General features: G+C 33.5%; 1 protein-coding gene across 1 annotated transcript in view; it reads right to left on the bottom strand.

Annotated features, from left to right (window-relative positions):
• LOC140433616 (uncharacterized) overlaps positions 1 to 16,492 on the bottom strand; it is a 36,197-nt gene that overhangs the window by 9,369 nt on the left and 10,336 nt on the right. Inside the window, 7 exon segments of the mRNA XM_072521599.1 lie at positions 2,923 to 3,175; positions 8,020 to 8,228; positions 8,230 to 8,311; positions 14,045 to 14,315; positions 14,596 to 14,940; positions 15,123 to 15,372; positions 15,375 to 16,492. Of these exon segments, the coding sequence (XP_072377700.1) occupies positions 2,923 to 3,175; positions 8,020 to 8,228; positions 8,230 to 8,311; positions 14,045 to 14,315; positions 14,596 to 14,940; positions 15,123 to 15,372; positions 15,375 to 16,492 (2,528 nt within the window).

Below are 16,492 nucleotides of genomic sequence, written 5' to 3' on the forward strand. Positions count from 1 at the left end.
TGTTATAAAACTATTGAATATCAGGGTAAGTTGAACATTTACTAGTATTGATTGTGAAAAAAGTTTTATATTTAAATGTGACTTTTAGCTGTCATAGATTTTGAATTGAAATTTGAATTAAATTTTGGCTTAAGTCTAAATGTATCTGTAATCTACATAATATTTAAGTTTATGTATTTGTATTATTTTAGATTCATTTTTAAATGTAACCATAATCTAAATACAAATATCATGAATTTGAATTTAAGAGCACGTATGTTTTGCTTAGAAAAAATTAATTTATAATTATTTGGCATTTTGTGTATATATTTAATAAAACAAGATTGTTTTAGATTTCTCCGATGAGGACTTACAAAATGATACATATGGATCCGATGATAGCGTGCGCGATCTCATATTTTAGGAACCACGTAAATCTTCCGATTCTGAAGCAGAAATAGAAGTAGATCAAGATGAGAATCCATCAAAGAGAAAGAAAGTGTCGGCTGAAACTCAAACTGAGAAAATTGGAAAAAAAAGAACGAAAGGACTCGAATTATGGCAAAAGAATTAATCAAAAATTTTAAGAAACAAGGGAGAATCTTATATTTCTACTCAAATAAAGGAAAAATAAAATCGTACAATATCAAGAGTAAAAAAGAAAGACCACGAAGATTCATTCTATCACCTGATCAAAAATGCAGACTTAAATGCTATGACAAAATTTCTGCCGGACAACGTGAACACATTTTTTCAAAATTTTGTAGGCTTGGAAAGCAAAGCGAATATATAGCATTAAATATGACACAAATCAATCCAAAATATAAATATAGTAATATTGTGAATCCAAGAAAAAATAACGCATTTACCTTTACAATTTCTGGGCAAAACATAAGGGTTTCCAAAACATATTTTATGGCAACTTTAGCAATTAACAATAGAGCTATTTAGACTGTACTCAAAAAACAAAGTATTTGTGAATCTGGTAAGATTATTGATGTAGATAGAAGAGGAAAACACGGAAATCATAAAAAGATAGGTACCGAAATACAAGACAGAATAAGTTTACACATAGATTCAATTCCGAGAGTTGAGGCTCACTATTGTAGAGCTAATACTTCACGCGAATTTATAGAAGGTGGAAAAACTTTGTCAGATTTACATAGAGATTATGTAAAATTATGTCAAGAGGAGTAATTGGAATACGGAAATTACCAATTTTACAGCAAAATCTTTAAGGAGGAGTATAACCCATCTTTTCATGTACCGAAGAAGGATCAGTGCGAGTTGTGTTTGGAGTATCGCAATTGTTCAGAAGCCGAGAAAGCTAAATTGGAAGACTAACACATTCAAAGGAAAAGTTACTCAGCCGAGAAGAAAAACAAAACGATAAACAGAAGACTGCCGATGATGTGACAGTTTTAATTTATGACCTTCAAAAAGTTTTGCGTGTCCTATTAGACATGCAAATTCATTCTATTACGTCTCAAAGTTGAATGTTTTTAATTTTAGTATATTTACCATCAAAACCATAGAAGGAGTCTGCTATTTGTGGCACAAGGGAGAAGGTTTGCGAGGTGCGAACAAAATAGGAACATGCCTATTTAAATATCTTGAAGATCTTTCTAATAAAAATAATGGAGCAGATTTGAAAATAATTTTTTACTCTAACAATTGTTGTGGGCAAAACAAAAACAAGTATATACTTGCCCTTTATGTATACATGATCAACAAACTAAGAATCAAGTCTATGACCCACAAATTTTTCGTTAAGGGACATAGCCAAAACAAAGGAGACAGCGTACATGCAAAAATCGAGAATGAGATTACAAAATATAAAAAGTCCAGTCCCATCTTTGTTCCTGATCAATATGCTGTAATAATCAGATAGGCTAAAAAACAGGCAAAAGTAAAATATCAGCTGAACGGACTGTTTTCACAGATATACTTGATTTAAAGAAATTGTCTTCAAATATGTACATTAATATTCCAAAGCACGTCAAACTTTCCACTCTCCGAGTTATTATTGTTGCAAAGAATGTTTAAATAGTGTTACGATAGATGGTGACGTGTCGTATGACTCAGAACGGTAAACATGTTTATTACTAATATGCTTATTCATTCGAGTATTTTCTAGGTAATGCCTACCTGACACATGATGGGTCCCCCTTTGTTATAAAAACAACAATTCGAACCTTCTGGAGACGAGCCGATGTGAAAATACCAGTTTGCCGTTACCATTTTGCCGCTAGTCGAGAGGGCCGTCGACTTTTCGAGATAACGGCAGTTTGTGTATATAAATGAAACATTTTATATGGAAGGACAGTTAATTTTGAAGACTCGCGCCCGTGATTTACTTGTAACGTTCGTCAAATAAATTGTTGTACAGTAGTTTAATAAATTAATATAAATTACCGTGTGTTTTAATAAATTAAAATAAGAACAATAAATTAGAATTAAATAAAGACGTAACAATAGCTTTACTGGAAAATTACATTTTTTGAGTTGCAACCCTCTTTTTCCTCATGGTTGATATATACCAAAGCACCAAATAAGCACAAAGATTTAAAAACACATACAAATTTTAGAAAAGCAAAAAAAAAAACATAAGAAAGTGGTGTCAAATGACTTATTTTTGAATATTATCTTTATATTTAAAAAGAACATATTCCTGCTTTTATATATATACCATATCTGGACTCTAATCATGATTATGGCGATACCTATCTTAAATACAGTTAGGGTGTTTTCTTTAAAAAGAGACGACCTGTACTTAAAATTTGTTTAATTTTTAAATTATTTAATGGTGAAATTTATTGTCCAGTCAGTTTTCTATACCACAAACGTTAAGACATGGTAGACATTCATTTTTGGAGAGCTATTTTACACAAAATCACTTTTAACATTTAATACCAATTCCTACTTAAAATAATTTTAATTTACCTTAGATTCTGACACTTCACTTCCAGCATTTTCTAAATCTCTTTCATCGACGGATTTTCTTCTGTCGGCATTGTCGGAATAAGGTAATCTTTTTTCTACGGCATTGGAAGCTTCTGCCGTCTCTCCACTTTCATTGGAATTAGCTTCTGCCGCTTCTACAAAAGCTGATGACAATTCTCCACTCAGTTTGCTGACTGTTTGAGTAGCGACATCGTACATGAATATCTCTTGCTGTTTGTCCCTGGATGGGGAGCTAAAAGTAATGTTTATTAAAATATTTAGTTTTCATATAAGTTTTAAAAATTTAGAAAAAAAGATCAGAACAAAAATTTTGCAAACCAAAATCTACAAACTTTTGTAGAACATATTACAAAAAGCAAAATGTTAATGTGTCAAAGGTGTACTGGAGTCAATATATAAACATCACCGGGCATATTCGGATATAACCCTTATTTATTTAAATATATATTGAATTTTATTGACTATAAAATGGAAATCTAACATTTAGTTGGTGTGAAGTGTTGGTGTGAAAAATTTGACAATAATATAGAACAGAATTTTAAAGTATGTAGAAAAATGTTTCTTAACATCCTGAATTTTGGAGAATCGGTGGTTCTTAATTAGGTTCTAGAACGTGAAAAAGAAAATAGAAGAAAAAATATCATAATCACGAAATTTAGAAAGAAGGTGCAGATAAAAAGTTGTGGCATTCCAGCATATGGCAATCTAAGGTAAGGTTATGTGTTGAGTTAAACCACCCTTAAGTATTACCTAAAAATCCTACAATAAAATATAATTGAATCGCTTATTTCAGAAACAATCTAAGTTTGGCGATTTTGAGTTTATAACACCAACATATATATTTCGGTGGGTTACACACAATTTAGTGCAGAATACACTAAAGTCTGGTAAGCATAGTTGATTTTATATCAATTTAAAATATTCATATATTTCTAAAACCACCTTAATCCCGGATTAAGGTTGTTACTGCACTAAATTGTCAGTTGTCATTTTACATATCGAAGTTTATCATAACCTATAAAATTCATAGTGTTTCTATTGTTTGTTTTTATTGCTGCTTACAAAAAGTTGTCTGTATATTTGAAGAAAAACGTTCATATTTTAATATTATTATGAACAACGATCAACCAACCACTACTGTTGAAAACGCTAAGGATGGAGAGCCTGCTACTAAAAGGCGTAAGGGAAGTAGGGACTTCATATATATTTAGGGATTCCACAGTATTCACTGCCTTCCCTCGCTCAACTGTTTCCATCTCTCTCTGTTGTCCCATTCTCCATCATTTAGGCCTCTCTTACTCATAGCGTCGTCTACTTCGTTCCTCCAGGATTTTCGGGGTCGTCCTCTTTTCCTTCTTCCTATGGGGCTCCATTCGGTTATTCTCTTTATCCATCTGCTTTCGCTAGTTCTTCTTACATGCCCATACCACTTTAGTCTTTTTTGTTCTATATATATTAGTATGTCTGTTCTTTGCTTTATTTCGACATTACTTCTCCTATCCATTCTTGTTACTCTGCTGCATCTTCGCAGGCATTCCATCTCTGTTGCTACTGCTATCTTACTGCTGTTTTTCTTGTTTATGATCCAATTTTCAGCCCCATATGTCATAATACTTCGCACTAATGTTTTATAAATCTGTGTTTTTGTCTTCATATTTAGGTGTCTATCCCACCATACTGAGTTAAGTTGTCGGATTGCTGTTCTTGTTTGTCCTAATCTTTGTGTAATTTCTTCCTCTGCTGTTTCCTTTTTCGTGATTATAAACTCCAAGTAATTGAATTTATCCTTTCCTTTGATTGTTACGTTGTCATCAATCTGTAGATCATCTATGTCTTCTTCACTTGTAGATAGGTACTCTGTTTTCGCGAGGTTAATATCTAGGCCAGCCTTGGTATATTCTTCTTGTAGTTTCTTCATTATGTAGCTGAGGTTGTCTTGGTCTTGTGCAATCACTACTTGATCGTCTGCAAAGCTTAACGTATATAGGTATTCGTTCGGTACCGGTACTCCCATGCCTTCGCATTTTCTTTTCCATGTAGTCAAAGCTTTCTCTAAGTATATTTTGAATAGGGTTGGACATGTGGAACAACCCTGCAGGAGCCCTTTTGTTGTGGTGAGGTCTCTTATGATTCTTGTTCCCATTTTAATGGACACTTTATTTTCTTTATACACAGTTTTGTAGCTTCTATGAGTATCGTCTGTATTTCTAATTTGTACATTGCCTCCCATAGTTCTGACCTTGGTAGAGAGTAATACGCCTTTCTCAGGTCCACAAATGCCAAATGTATATCTCTATTTTTTGCTTTTTTCTTTTCCAACAGTTGTTTCAGTGTATATATGTGGTCTATGCATGATCTTCCAGCCGTAAAGCCTGCCTGATCCTCCCGATTTTGCCTTTTATCGCTTGCTCTATCTTTTCTGGCAGTATCTTCGCATATAATCTTCCCATTGGTCATAATACGCTTATTCCTCTGTAGTTTTCGCATCGTGTTCTATCTCCTTTCTTAAATATAGATGTCATATATGCCTCCGTCCATTCCTTTGGAAGCTGTTCTCCATTTATGGCTTTCTGAAATAGCCATTGTATCATCCGGTGTAATTTTTTTAATCCGTATTTTATAAGCTCAGGTGAGATGCCTCCAGGTCCCGGTGCTTTCTTATTTTTTATTGCTTTTATGGCCGTTCTAATTTCACTATCTGTTATTTCTATTTCTTGTTGTGGCGATCTGCTTCGTCTTCGCCTGTGTTCTTTTCCAATGAATTGTGGTCTTTGTTCTGGTAACAGTTCCTTGTAATAGTCCTTCCATTCTTTGTCCTGTATATTTCCTAATTAAATTTTTTCTTTTGAGTGCAGAACCTTTAACTTCCCGCAATTCCTGTATAAGACCTATTTTATCTGTCGCAGTTTACCGCATACTTACCACATAATATACATTTCTGGTACTAAATAGAATTTTGTAGATACTTAAAAAAGTTTTAAAGTTACAGGAGAAAAAAGCAAAAAGAAATTGAAGAGAAATGTTTAGACATCAATGTTCAGTTATATAATATTAATTTGTAACTTTCGTACAAAGCATATTAGTGTTAAAATAATACAATATTCATATTTCTGGGTTGATTTATTATGAATTCTTCGCTTCTACACAATTGAGAACGATTCTTAAAACTAAAATATTGTAATAATTAAGACCATGGGAGACTCACGCATTTTACCTTAACTTTGCTCGTTTAAAGAAACTGAAACCATTACAACGTAGAAAGTGAGGCTGCGTTACTAATAGCTTATCTGCATTTTATACTTCTCAAGAAATTTGCCACGCTATTGTGAAAACGAAAGAAGAACTCATCAAATTGCACTAAAAATGTGCTTAACAACAATACGATATTCGTCATAGATAAGTTACAAACTTTTTAAAGTCATTGTGGCAGAAATAAATCTCGATAGAAAATATGATTTATAGGTTTAATTCACGGATAAAGTAATTTTAGCAGATGGTTCGCAGTTTCTACTGGTAAATCGATCGATTAGCCACTAACCTAACAAGGTGATTTGAACTCTGGATTGCCCACAATCACATTTTAGTATAAAAAGATATTTAAGGTAATCGGAACAGTTATTACGACTAACTACTAACTAGTAGATCAATAATAAATAAAAGTTAAAAATTGTGCTAAAAGGATCTTATATTACAGCTATAATGTATTTAAAGGGTACAGGGAAATGGCAACTAAGTCAAAAAACTATATTTTTCAGGAGAAAGAAAACAAAAGAGACGATAAAAATCCTATGTTTTTTTACATTTTTAGCTAAATATTTTCATGTATTAATTTAGTTCGATATTATATACTTTTTATATATAGTTGAAATAATGTATGATTGAATTTTGTAGTTAGATATTCTTTATTTAAACAAAATGTGGACTAAGTTGGTTCTTCCTCTGAATAAATTAAAACAGATTTATTTGTATTTTTTTTCGTATATTATATTTCGTGAGGCATCTCTACATCACTTTAAAAGAAGAACATTATCGGGTTCAGATGGTAATTCACGGTAAATAGGATTAAACATATAAAGGAGAGAAAACAAAGGTAAAAAGTAAAAACCAAGTTTTTTTTTTAACTAAAGAAAAATATTACATTTGGTCAAAAAATCGATTATGCAATCGTAAATTAATCTATTTTGAGTCGCTAGGGCAGATAAAACGTTAAACGGAGATTTACCGGTAATACGAACTATATTATTATATAATAAGGTGGATTCCAAATTATATTTGGCACAACCAAAAATTACATGATCTAGTCACCTTCTACTCCACATTCCACACAGTTTTTACTCTCGATCACATGAATCCTTGCAAGATGAGCAGGAAAACAAGCATGTCCAAATTTAAGCCTAGATATGGTTGTTATATAACGCCTAGGGACATTATAAGTTCTGTGCCAATGTGCAACAGGGACAGTTGTGTGTAAAGAAGTGTATCTATTTGGGTTGGTAAAACAAAACTCAGACCATAGGTCACTCCATTTATATTTTAAAACTGCCTTGCGTGAAGCAACCAAATCAGAAATACTGGGTAGAAATTCTGTGGTATCCACTGAATAAATACTTAATTTGGCTAGTTGGTCCACATGTTCATTATGTTTAATTCCACTGTGTGCTTTGGCCCATATAAATATCACATTTTTTTTATTTTCCTTAAAGTGTTTAACTAATTTTTTAATTAATATTATGTAGGGATTGGAGTATGTGGTTGGAACAAAAGGTTGGTTAATGGCTGTGAGAACTGACATGGAATCTGAAACAATAATAACGGAGGAATCTCTGTTAGAAACAAAAAGTAGGGCTTGATATATGGCAATTGCTTCCGCACTAAATATGGAAATATTTGCTTTTAATTTGAACATTGTTTCTACCCTCTCCATGGGGATGTAAAAGGCACATCCTGTACCCCTAAAGCGATGTCAAAACAAGAAATGATTTTTATTACCATATTCAAAATTCACGTAATATAATATTAATAAACCTTTGCTATTTTATTTAAAATCAAAAGTGTTATCTAAAATAAAATACTTACTCTGCAATCAACAAAATAACCGCTTGCTTGGCACTAGTAGTCTTATTTTCGTTGTCCAAAAACTTTCTAAAATTATCCAAAGAGGGATTCACTAATAATTCTTTGAGTGCGGTTCCTTCGATCAAATCCATATCAGACGATAAGTTTGCCGTAGTTTCCCTTGTTTTCCTTTCAGCGGAAAAATCGAAGTTTACTGGTGCCAGTACAACCCACACTAGAAATTCTCCTTCCTTTTAATTCGGGAACGTCTGGAATCGGGAATTGTGTTCCGTTGATTTTCAAGGGCAAATACCTATCAAAATAAAAAAATATAATAGAATGTTATTTTTTATTAAAAATAAATAAATATTGAATTTGATAAAAACAAATGTAATAAATAAGAACCATGTTTTAAAATACAGAAAATATTAGATATTAATAACAAGTGATATTAAACATTATTTTGATATTAATGTTTTTTTTTTTAAACAAAGCAAAGCTACTTTTATTTTTTTCAATTTTTGAATATTTTCATGTGTTTACAAATAAATAATTTTCTTGCATAACTTGTGTATGTTATTCACATTTAATGTTCCCCCTTAAATCTATCCCAATCTATAAGTGGCATATCCAAAAACAAAAATCTGTTTTCTTCTCTATAAGTCGAATTTTTTGCACCTGCAATATATATATATATATATATATATACATATATATATATATATATATATATATATATATATATATATATATATATATATATATATATATACATATATATATATACCGCAAAAAGACGGTTTTAGATTTAATTTTAACAGCGCTACGGGCCTAGTAGGCCCCCTGGCTTCTAAAAATTTGGTTATTTCTTTCCATTTTTTTCGGTCTCTTGCTTTCTCTCTCCAATTTCTCACGTCTATTTCTAACAAGTCTTGCGCTTTACTGCTTCCAACCATTTCTTCTTTGGACGTCCTCTTCTTTTTTCCCCATTTCTTATTCCTTCAGTATTGTTTTAACATTTCGATTCTCTGGAATTCGTATAATGTGACCAAGCCATCTAGCTCTTTGGGACCGTATTTTTGCCGTGATTGCTGGTTTTCCATAAATCCTTATTCTTTCTCTCTTTGTTCGTCTTTTCTAAATATTCTCTGCCATCTTTATTCATCCGAAGATTTTTCTGAGCACCTTTTTTTCCCAGATCTCTACTTTCTTTTCTTCCTGCTGGTTGATAATCCTGCTGTGGGTCTGACTAGCAGTTTAGCTATTCTTGACACATTTTTTTGCTTTCAAATGAATTTAGTGACCCTATCGCTCTGCTTCCCTTCATTAATCTTTTATCTCTCTCTTTTTCTTCTTTTCCCGTGTTCGTTATGGGGTTACTCCTAAGTATTTAAATTCTGACACTTTTTCAAAACTATAGACAGTCTCTGCTCCTTTCATTTTGATATATTTGTTATTATTTGATATGTCTCCTCTTATTTCCATATATTGCATTTTTTTTTATTTATTATTAATCCGTATCTTTTCGTTTCTTCTTCAAACTTCTGGAAAACTTTTTCTAAATATTTTTTTATCCTCGCTAGTATCATCAGATCATCCGCGTACGATATGCACTGCTATTGAAAATAGTCCAGTTTGTGCTTATATTTGATCTTCTTACGATTTATTCTACTACTAGGTTCAATAAATTCGTTGATAGCGGATCCCCTTGTTTTAAACCTCTATTCACTGTGAACTGTCTTGAAAAGCTTCCTTCCATTGTTACCCTATTTATCGTGTTCCTAAGCGTCATTCTCACTAGCCTAATAAGCTTTTCTGGTATTTCGAATGTTCTCATGGCCTCATATAGCATCGTTCGATTTAGGGAGTCATATGCTTGTTTAAAATCGATAAATAGCATATGTAATCCTAAGTTTTGTTCATAGCAATATGTAATCCTATTATTTTGTATTAATTTTAACATACTTATTTGATCAGTAGTTGTGCTTCCTGATCTAAAACCTCCATGGTATTCTCCAATCACTTTGTTATCACATTTTATAGAATACTTCTAATAGTGCTATACCTCTATAGTTTTCGCACTCCGTTTTGTCTCCTTTTTTATAGATAGGACAAATAAGAGTACTATTCCATTCATCATCATCATCAGTGGTGCTACAGCTCTAGTTGACCCTTGACCTTCCCCAGTCTATTTCGCCAGTCGTTTCTGTTCATCGCCAACCGTTGCCAATTTGCCGCGCCGATTTTCCTTGCGTCCTCGTCCACACCGTCCCTCCATCTCAGTCGTGGTCTGCCTTTACTCCTATTTCCCACTGGGACCGATAATAGAGTTCGTCTGGGTGGGTAATTTTCATTTGCTCTTGACACATGTCCAGCCCATCTAAGCCTACCTATTTTTATGAAGGATATTACATCTCTACCATTTACTATTTTTTTATACTCCTCGTACAATTCGAAATTATATCGCCTTCTCCAAATACCATTCTCACAGAATGCGCCCATTATTCTTCTTAGTATCTTCCTTTCGAAGACGAGCAGAAGATTTGCGTCTGTTTTGGAGATGGTCCATGTTTCTGACCCATATGTCAGCACTGGTAGGATGAGTGTTCTATATATTATTAGTTTGGTTTTCTGGCTTAAATTTCTGTTTTTTAGCTGCTTGCTTAGTACTATTCCATTGTTTCGACATTTCTTCCTTTTGCCAAATTATTAGTGTCAAGTGAAATATCCTTTCCTTCAATCTTTCACCACCTTCCTTAAAAATCTCAGCTGGGATACCACTTTCTCCTGCACTTTTGTTATTTTTTAGGTTTCTTATAATTTCTTTGACTTCATTCAGAGTTGGTTCCTCTCACGTCCCTTCTTCATCTTCTTACCAATTCTCATTTCCCTCAAGTTCCTCTTGTTGGTCTGTATTTAATAGATGTTCGAAATATTCCACCCATCAATTTTTCTGTTGTTTCACCTTCTTTGTTTCTGCAATACTCTGGATTATTCTTTGTAGTTTCTTTGGATTTCTTAACTTTTTGGTAGAAATTCTTTACTGTTTTCTTTATGTAGGCTCCTTCTATATTTTTTAATTGCTTTTTTAGCTGTTCTCTTTTCTTTTTTCTGCAAATTCTTTTCACTTCCCTTCTTCTTGCCTGATAGTATTCGATGGTATTTGGGTATTTTCTTTATTTCTTTGTAGCTTTGCCCTTTTTCTTCTTGCCAAAACATTCCTACATGCTTCATCCTTCATGTTATTTGCTTTGACTCTAGTTTCGAAATCTGTCTTTTATTTAAAAATTTCAGCAATAAAACATAACTAATTTAACAAACTAGTATAAAGTTAAGTGTTAGAACACTTTTACGGTTATATAAGTACTAATAATTGTCACCTGTACTAGACACATAAATCATAGTTACATCACACAACTTCTTACAATGTCAACGTGACATCGTTATCATTTAGGACTTGCTGTTGGTGAACAATTACAATTATTATGTTTCCATACACAACATTAATAAGGTAAACAGTATTATTCAACTTTTAGTCGCTTGCGCGGAACAAATATAATTATTTTAATTGAAAAAAATTAGAGCTAGAGGAATTGGTTCTAGAGTACTCATCAGAAAGTTTAAAATCTAGCAGGAATGGAATTTCATGTTGGGGGATTCTGTTAAGTAGTTGCTCTCTGAGATGGCATTGTGTCTTAAGTATCTATTTTGCTCGGATGTTCGAGCTTTTGACGGTTCTTAGAACGTACCTTTTGCTGAGGGTTTGCATCCTATTTTGGATTGTAGGGATGTTTGCTATTTAATGGATTAGTGTTGATGGATAGGCACGACGTTCGACCATTATTCTCCTCATCATTTTTCTTTCTATTGCCGTAAGTTGGTTTATTTGGCGTCTATTTATTGTAGAGTATGGTCTCGCTTTTTTACCTCTATACCAGAAAATAGGTCTGACACAAGTCTTTGTATGGAGGAGAGTAAGATAGTCAGCATTCCCAAATTTTCGGCATAATTTTTTAGGAGCTTTCTCTTTTTTACCGTAGTTGAGGTATTTTTAATATCACGGTCCAATTAAGTATCTTTCGAGTAGATTTGACACCTAGATATGATACTGATGGTCTGAAATAAAGTATATCTCCGGTGAACATTACCTCTGCTTCCTCGAGATGTTAGCGGCAAGAGTTGGGATGTCTAAATAGATTAAGTTGAGTTTTGTTTGGCTTTAAGGTTACTGTACATTTATTGCACTATCTGACAACGAAGTCCAGGTGTAATTGGGCCTTGTCGAATACAGAACGTTCCCTTCCACTACGGTAAGGAGGTCCTGCGGAGAGTAGGGTGGTGTCGTTGGCATAAAGAATCGGATCTGTTGTTGGGAATAGGGTGGTTGTTGTTGTAAACTGTATAGAGTATAGGTGCTAGTATTGAACCCTGTAAACTACTGCTTGAGGTGCGAAGGAAGTGGATAGTTTGTCAGCAATTTGACACGGACAGTTCGAGTAGATAGGTATGAGTGTATTATTCTCAGAAATAAATTACCAAATTTCTGGACCAAAAATTCTTTTTAAGTGAAAATCTCCTCCTCCTCCTGAACTTCTTTTCCCAGGAAAAGGCAAAATTGCCTTTGGTTATATTTTAGGTTTTACTGAATATAATATGGTATATAACAATAAAACAGTGAAACCTTTTTGTTTTCAAAACTTATAATATCTTGTCATTATCTTATCATTATCATTAGTTGTTTCGGCAGAGTGCCTTTCTCAAGTGATCTATTTTTGGTATGTGTTTACACTTTATAGTCTTTAACTGAATAGGTGGAGAAGGGGAGAACTGGTTGAGAAGGGACCTGAAATTAGTATTTCCACCACCAAAAAAAAAATCAGTACCTTCTGCTCGATTACATATACAGGCAAGGTATTAACAAAAATATCTAAACACATAAAAAAGAAAGGAATAACACCACCTTTTAGAACAAACAACATTTTATGCAAATATATTAGATACAAAAACAATAAGAGCCAAAAGAAAGAGCACGTACATAGTGGTGTTTACAAACTTAAATATGGCGACTGCCAAAAACTTACATCGGTCAAACTGGTAGAAATTTTAATAAACGAAGAGCAGAACATAAGGGCTTTCAATAATAGAAAAACTGATTCTATGTACGCACTTTACCCTCTAAGCCATAATCTTTCACATTCACAATAAAGGTCTTAAGCTATCTTTAGAATCTATAGAAATTAAAAAATTTAAAAATATAGACATAATTTTGAATGACCAACTTGAGACAAACAGTTCTACCTTCCTCAACCTATTCAGTTAGACTATAAAGAGTAAACACATATCAAAAATAGATCACTCGAGAGAGGTACTCTGCCAAAACAGCTGTAGTTATAAGATATTATAATAAATTTTGTGGAAGTTTTGAAAACAAAAGTTTTCAGTATTTTATTGTTAAATAAAATGAATTTTCATCAAGTAACTGTAGAATCCATCACTTATATATGGTATAAATTCGTAAGTTTACCATGCAACACCAAACAATAAAATCTAACGGAATGCACATGATTTTGCTGATTTCCTAAGAAAAATCGTGCACCAAAGAATTTTTGCAAAATGTGGTAGTCCGCAAGCGCCTCAGTAGAGAATTATAATTAAATGAAGATATATTTTTAGCTGCTTATTAAAATTATAGAGAAGAGGAGTCGAAAAATGTGTTTGTTATAATGTGTGTTGAAAAAATGTGTTTGTTATACAATTGATCTTGTCAATAAATCAACTGTTCGCTTGTATCTGAATCGGATGTTTATTGATTCGTTACCGATGGTCAGAACTTTCCCTATAGGTCAAGAACTATACAAAACATTATCGGAAATGGTTTTTATTAATGAAAGAATTGACTTCTTTAATTATAGAAGTTAATAATCCTATTTTAAACGTAATTCCGAGATTAAATGGTCTTTATAAAAAGTTGTATCAATTATTTAGGAATGCATCAAAACTTCGACCGATAAAAATATCCATAAAACCACTCCATCGAGTTCCTCACCTGTTATAACTATTATCGTTAAGTACCACCGGATCCACGTGATACGCCTCGTCTTCGACATACTTTTCCTGCACCTGTTGTCCTTTGTCGGTATCCGGATCGTATCGTACCACCTTCATTTCGACACTAGAAGGCTCTGAGACCAACGGACTCGCCACAACTTTTTGTACCAATTCCGAAGCGGCTGGTTCTGGTTCCTCCGCGTCGAACTCTGCTCGTTTCTCGATTGCGGTGCCGTCTTTCCTTACCACCGAGGGTACTGGGTCACTGCCTGTAACATTTAAGGTGAAGGTCGGGTAAGAATACGGGTTAATGTTTTTCGAATTAATGAGGACTCGAAGTCAAGTCATCAAGAAATACGTCCATTATTTGTAAATTGTTCAAACAACCAATGAAAATGATGAAACAACCTCTTATTTGAAATGCAGAGCTACCAACGGTTTATACATAATTATTAATAATAACAAATTAAGGAATAATAATGGGAATTTGAATTTACCATTAAGTATTAATAATAAATTAATGAGAAATCATAAGTCAAATAATTTTACCTGATTCTAACTGTGCAGCACCTCCGGCGCCGTAGAAATTTGCTAGCTGATCTGGTGGCAAAGCAGAAATCGGTATATCTCCTACTTTATCATAATCTAGGACAGAAATATCGGCATGATTTAATATACCAGACGACAACAATTGCTGTCTTAAGTCTTCAGGAACTTCATCTGGAAGTTGCGCTTCCAATATCTTTGGATCCTTGGTTGTTGTTGGAGTTGCGGTAGTAGTGGTGGTCGTCGTTGAAGTTGTCGTTACATATATTTCCTTTGAGACACTATTGGTTAGAGTGGGTTTCTCGTATTCCCGGTTAAAAGTAGACTGTTGAGAATTTCTGGCATCATCTAACAAAATCAATTTTTATTTAAAATATTCATTTCAAATTCTTTATTTGTTTCTGTTTGATTGACATTGATGTCTGTGAGGACATTTTAATAAACGTTAAAATTCTTTGGAATAAAGATGAATGATTAGTGTACAAAGTAAAAGATTATTAAGAATGTTAAAATATAAAAATGTTACATACCGACAGCTGATTGTTTAATATCAGGATTTTGTTGGTAGAACTGTCTAAGCTGTTCTTGTTGATACCGTTGTCGTTCGATTTCTTCATAGAGTTTTTTCTGGCTATCACCAGCAGTCTGTTGAGGTCCAATATCAGCTGAGTTTGGTTTTGAAAAGTAATGTTGAAGTGAATTTTGTCTTTCCCTTTCAATCTGAATATCTTGCAATAATTTCTTTTGCTGTTCCACATTACTCTGTTGCCGTTTCAAAGGTCTTCGTTTTGCTGTCTTAGAAGGTTTTGCTGACGTGCTAATGAATCCTGATTATTAAATTGTGGTAATGAGTTCTGCTGTTGATGAACAAACTGGTTATTATACTGTGATGAAGTTTGTTGTCGAGTTAAAATTTCTTTACTGGCTTCATGGCTTCTCGTTTGTTGCCGATTTAATAACTCTTGACTAGTTTGTTCTTGAGATAAGCTGTTTTGATTAAATTGTTGTATAATTTTCTGTTGGTACTGCTGAGGTGACAAACCTTGTACAGAAGTCGGTTCCACAGAAGTAATGTGTGATTCATATTTCGAGACTGAAGGAATAAGTTGACCCCCAGGAGGTAAAATATTTTGAGCAGATTGAATATTTTTCAAATGTTCGTTTTGTGAAAGATGCTGTTGAGATAGAAAACCTTGTTGTTGGTGTTGCTGCGGTAATAGTTGTGATGGGAAATTTTGCTGTTGAGGATTAGTATGCTGTTGGTGCTGTTGAGGATTAGTGTGTTGCTGGTGCTGTTGAGGATTTATTTGCTGCGGTGTTTGGCGGAATTGCTGTGCAATATTAAGTTGTGGTTGTTGAAAATGTGATGATGGTGGTGAAGGTTGAATACTCTGGTGCTGGAAGGGTTGCTGTTGTGGTTGTGGTTGTATAGTTATTTGTGGTCTATTAAAATTATGCTGAAAATCTGGTTGCTGAAATTTAGGTGAAAATTGTGGTTGTGGCTGAGGTGGTCTGAAACTAGGTTGAACTTGATTTGGTAATTTTTGATACTGCTGAGGGATTGGCTGTCGAGCTTGTACTTCACCGCTATTTAATTGATATCTTGGAGAATTAAAGTTTCGATTATCTTCTTGTAATGGAAGCTGCTGTTGCGGTGGAAAGTGTGTCTCTGGTCTAAATTGTATCGGAGGGCGTTGTGCTGGAGTTTGAGAAAACGACTGCTGTGGTCTTAAATTGTCAAATGGCTTGTACGGTACTGGCTGCCTAATCTGAGGTAAACTGGGTTTAGAAGCACCTTGGAATCGAGGAGGAGGTGGATGAGAAACACTGTGGCCAAATTGTGGTTGTGAAGCTGGTGAAAAGCTGCTGAATGGTGCTGAAGGTGAACTTTGGAAGGGAT

The sequence above is a fragment of the Diabrotica undecimpunctata genome, chromosome 2 (genome assembly GCF_040954645.1).
Source record: "Diabrotica undecimpunctata isolate CICGRU chromosome 2, icDiaUnde3, whole genome shotgun sequence".
Classification (NCBI taxonomy): Eukaryota; Metazoa; Arthropoda; class Insecta; order Coleoptera; family Chrysomelidae; genus Diabrotica; species Diabrotica undecimpunctata.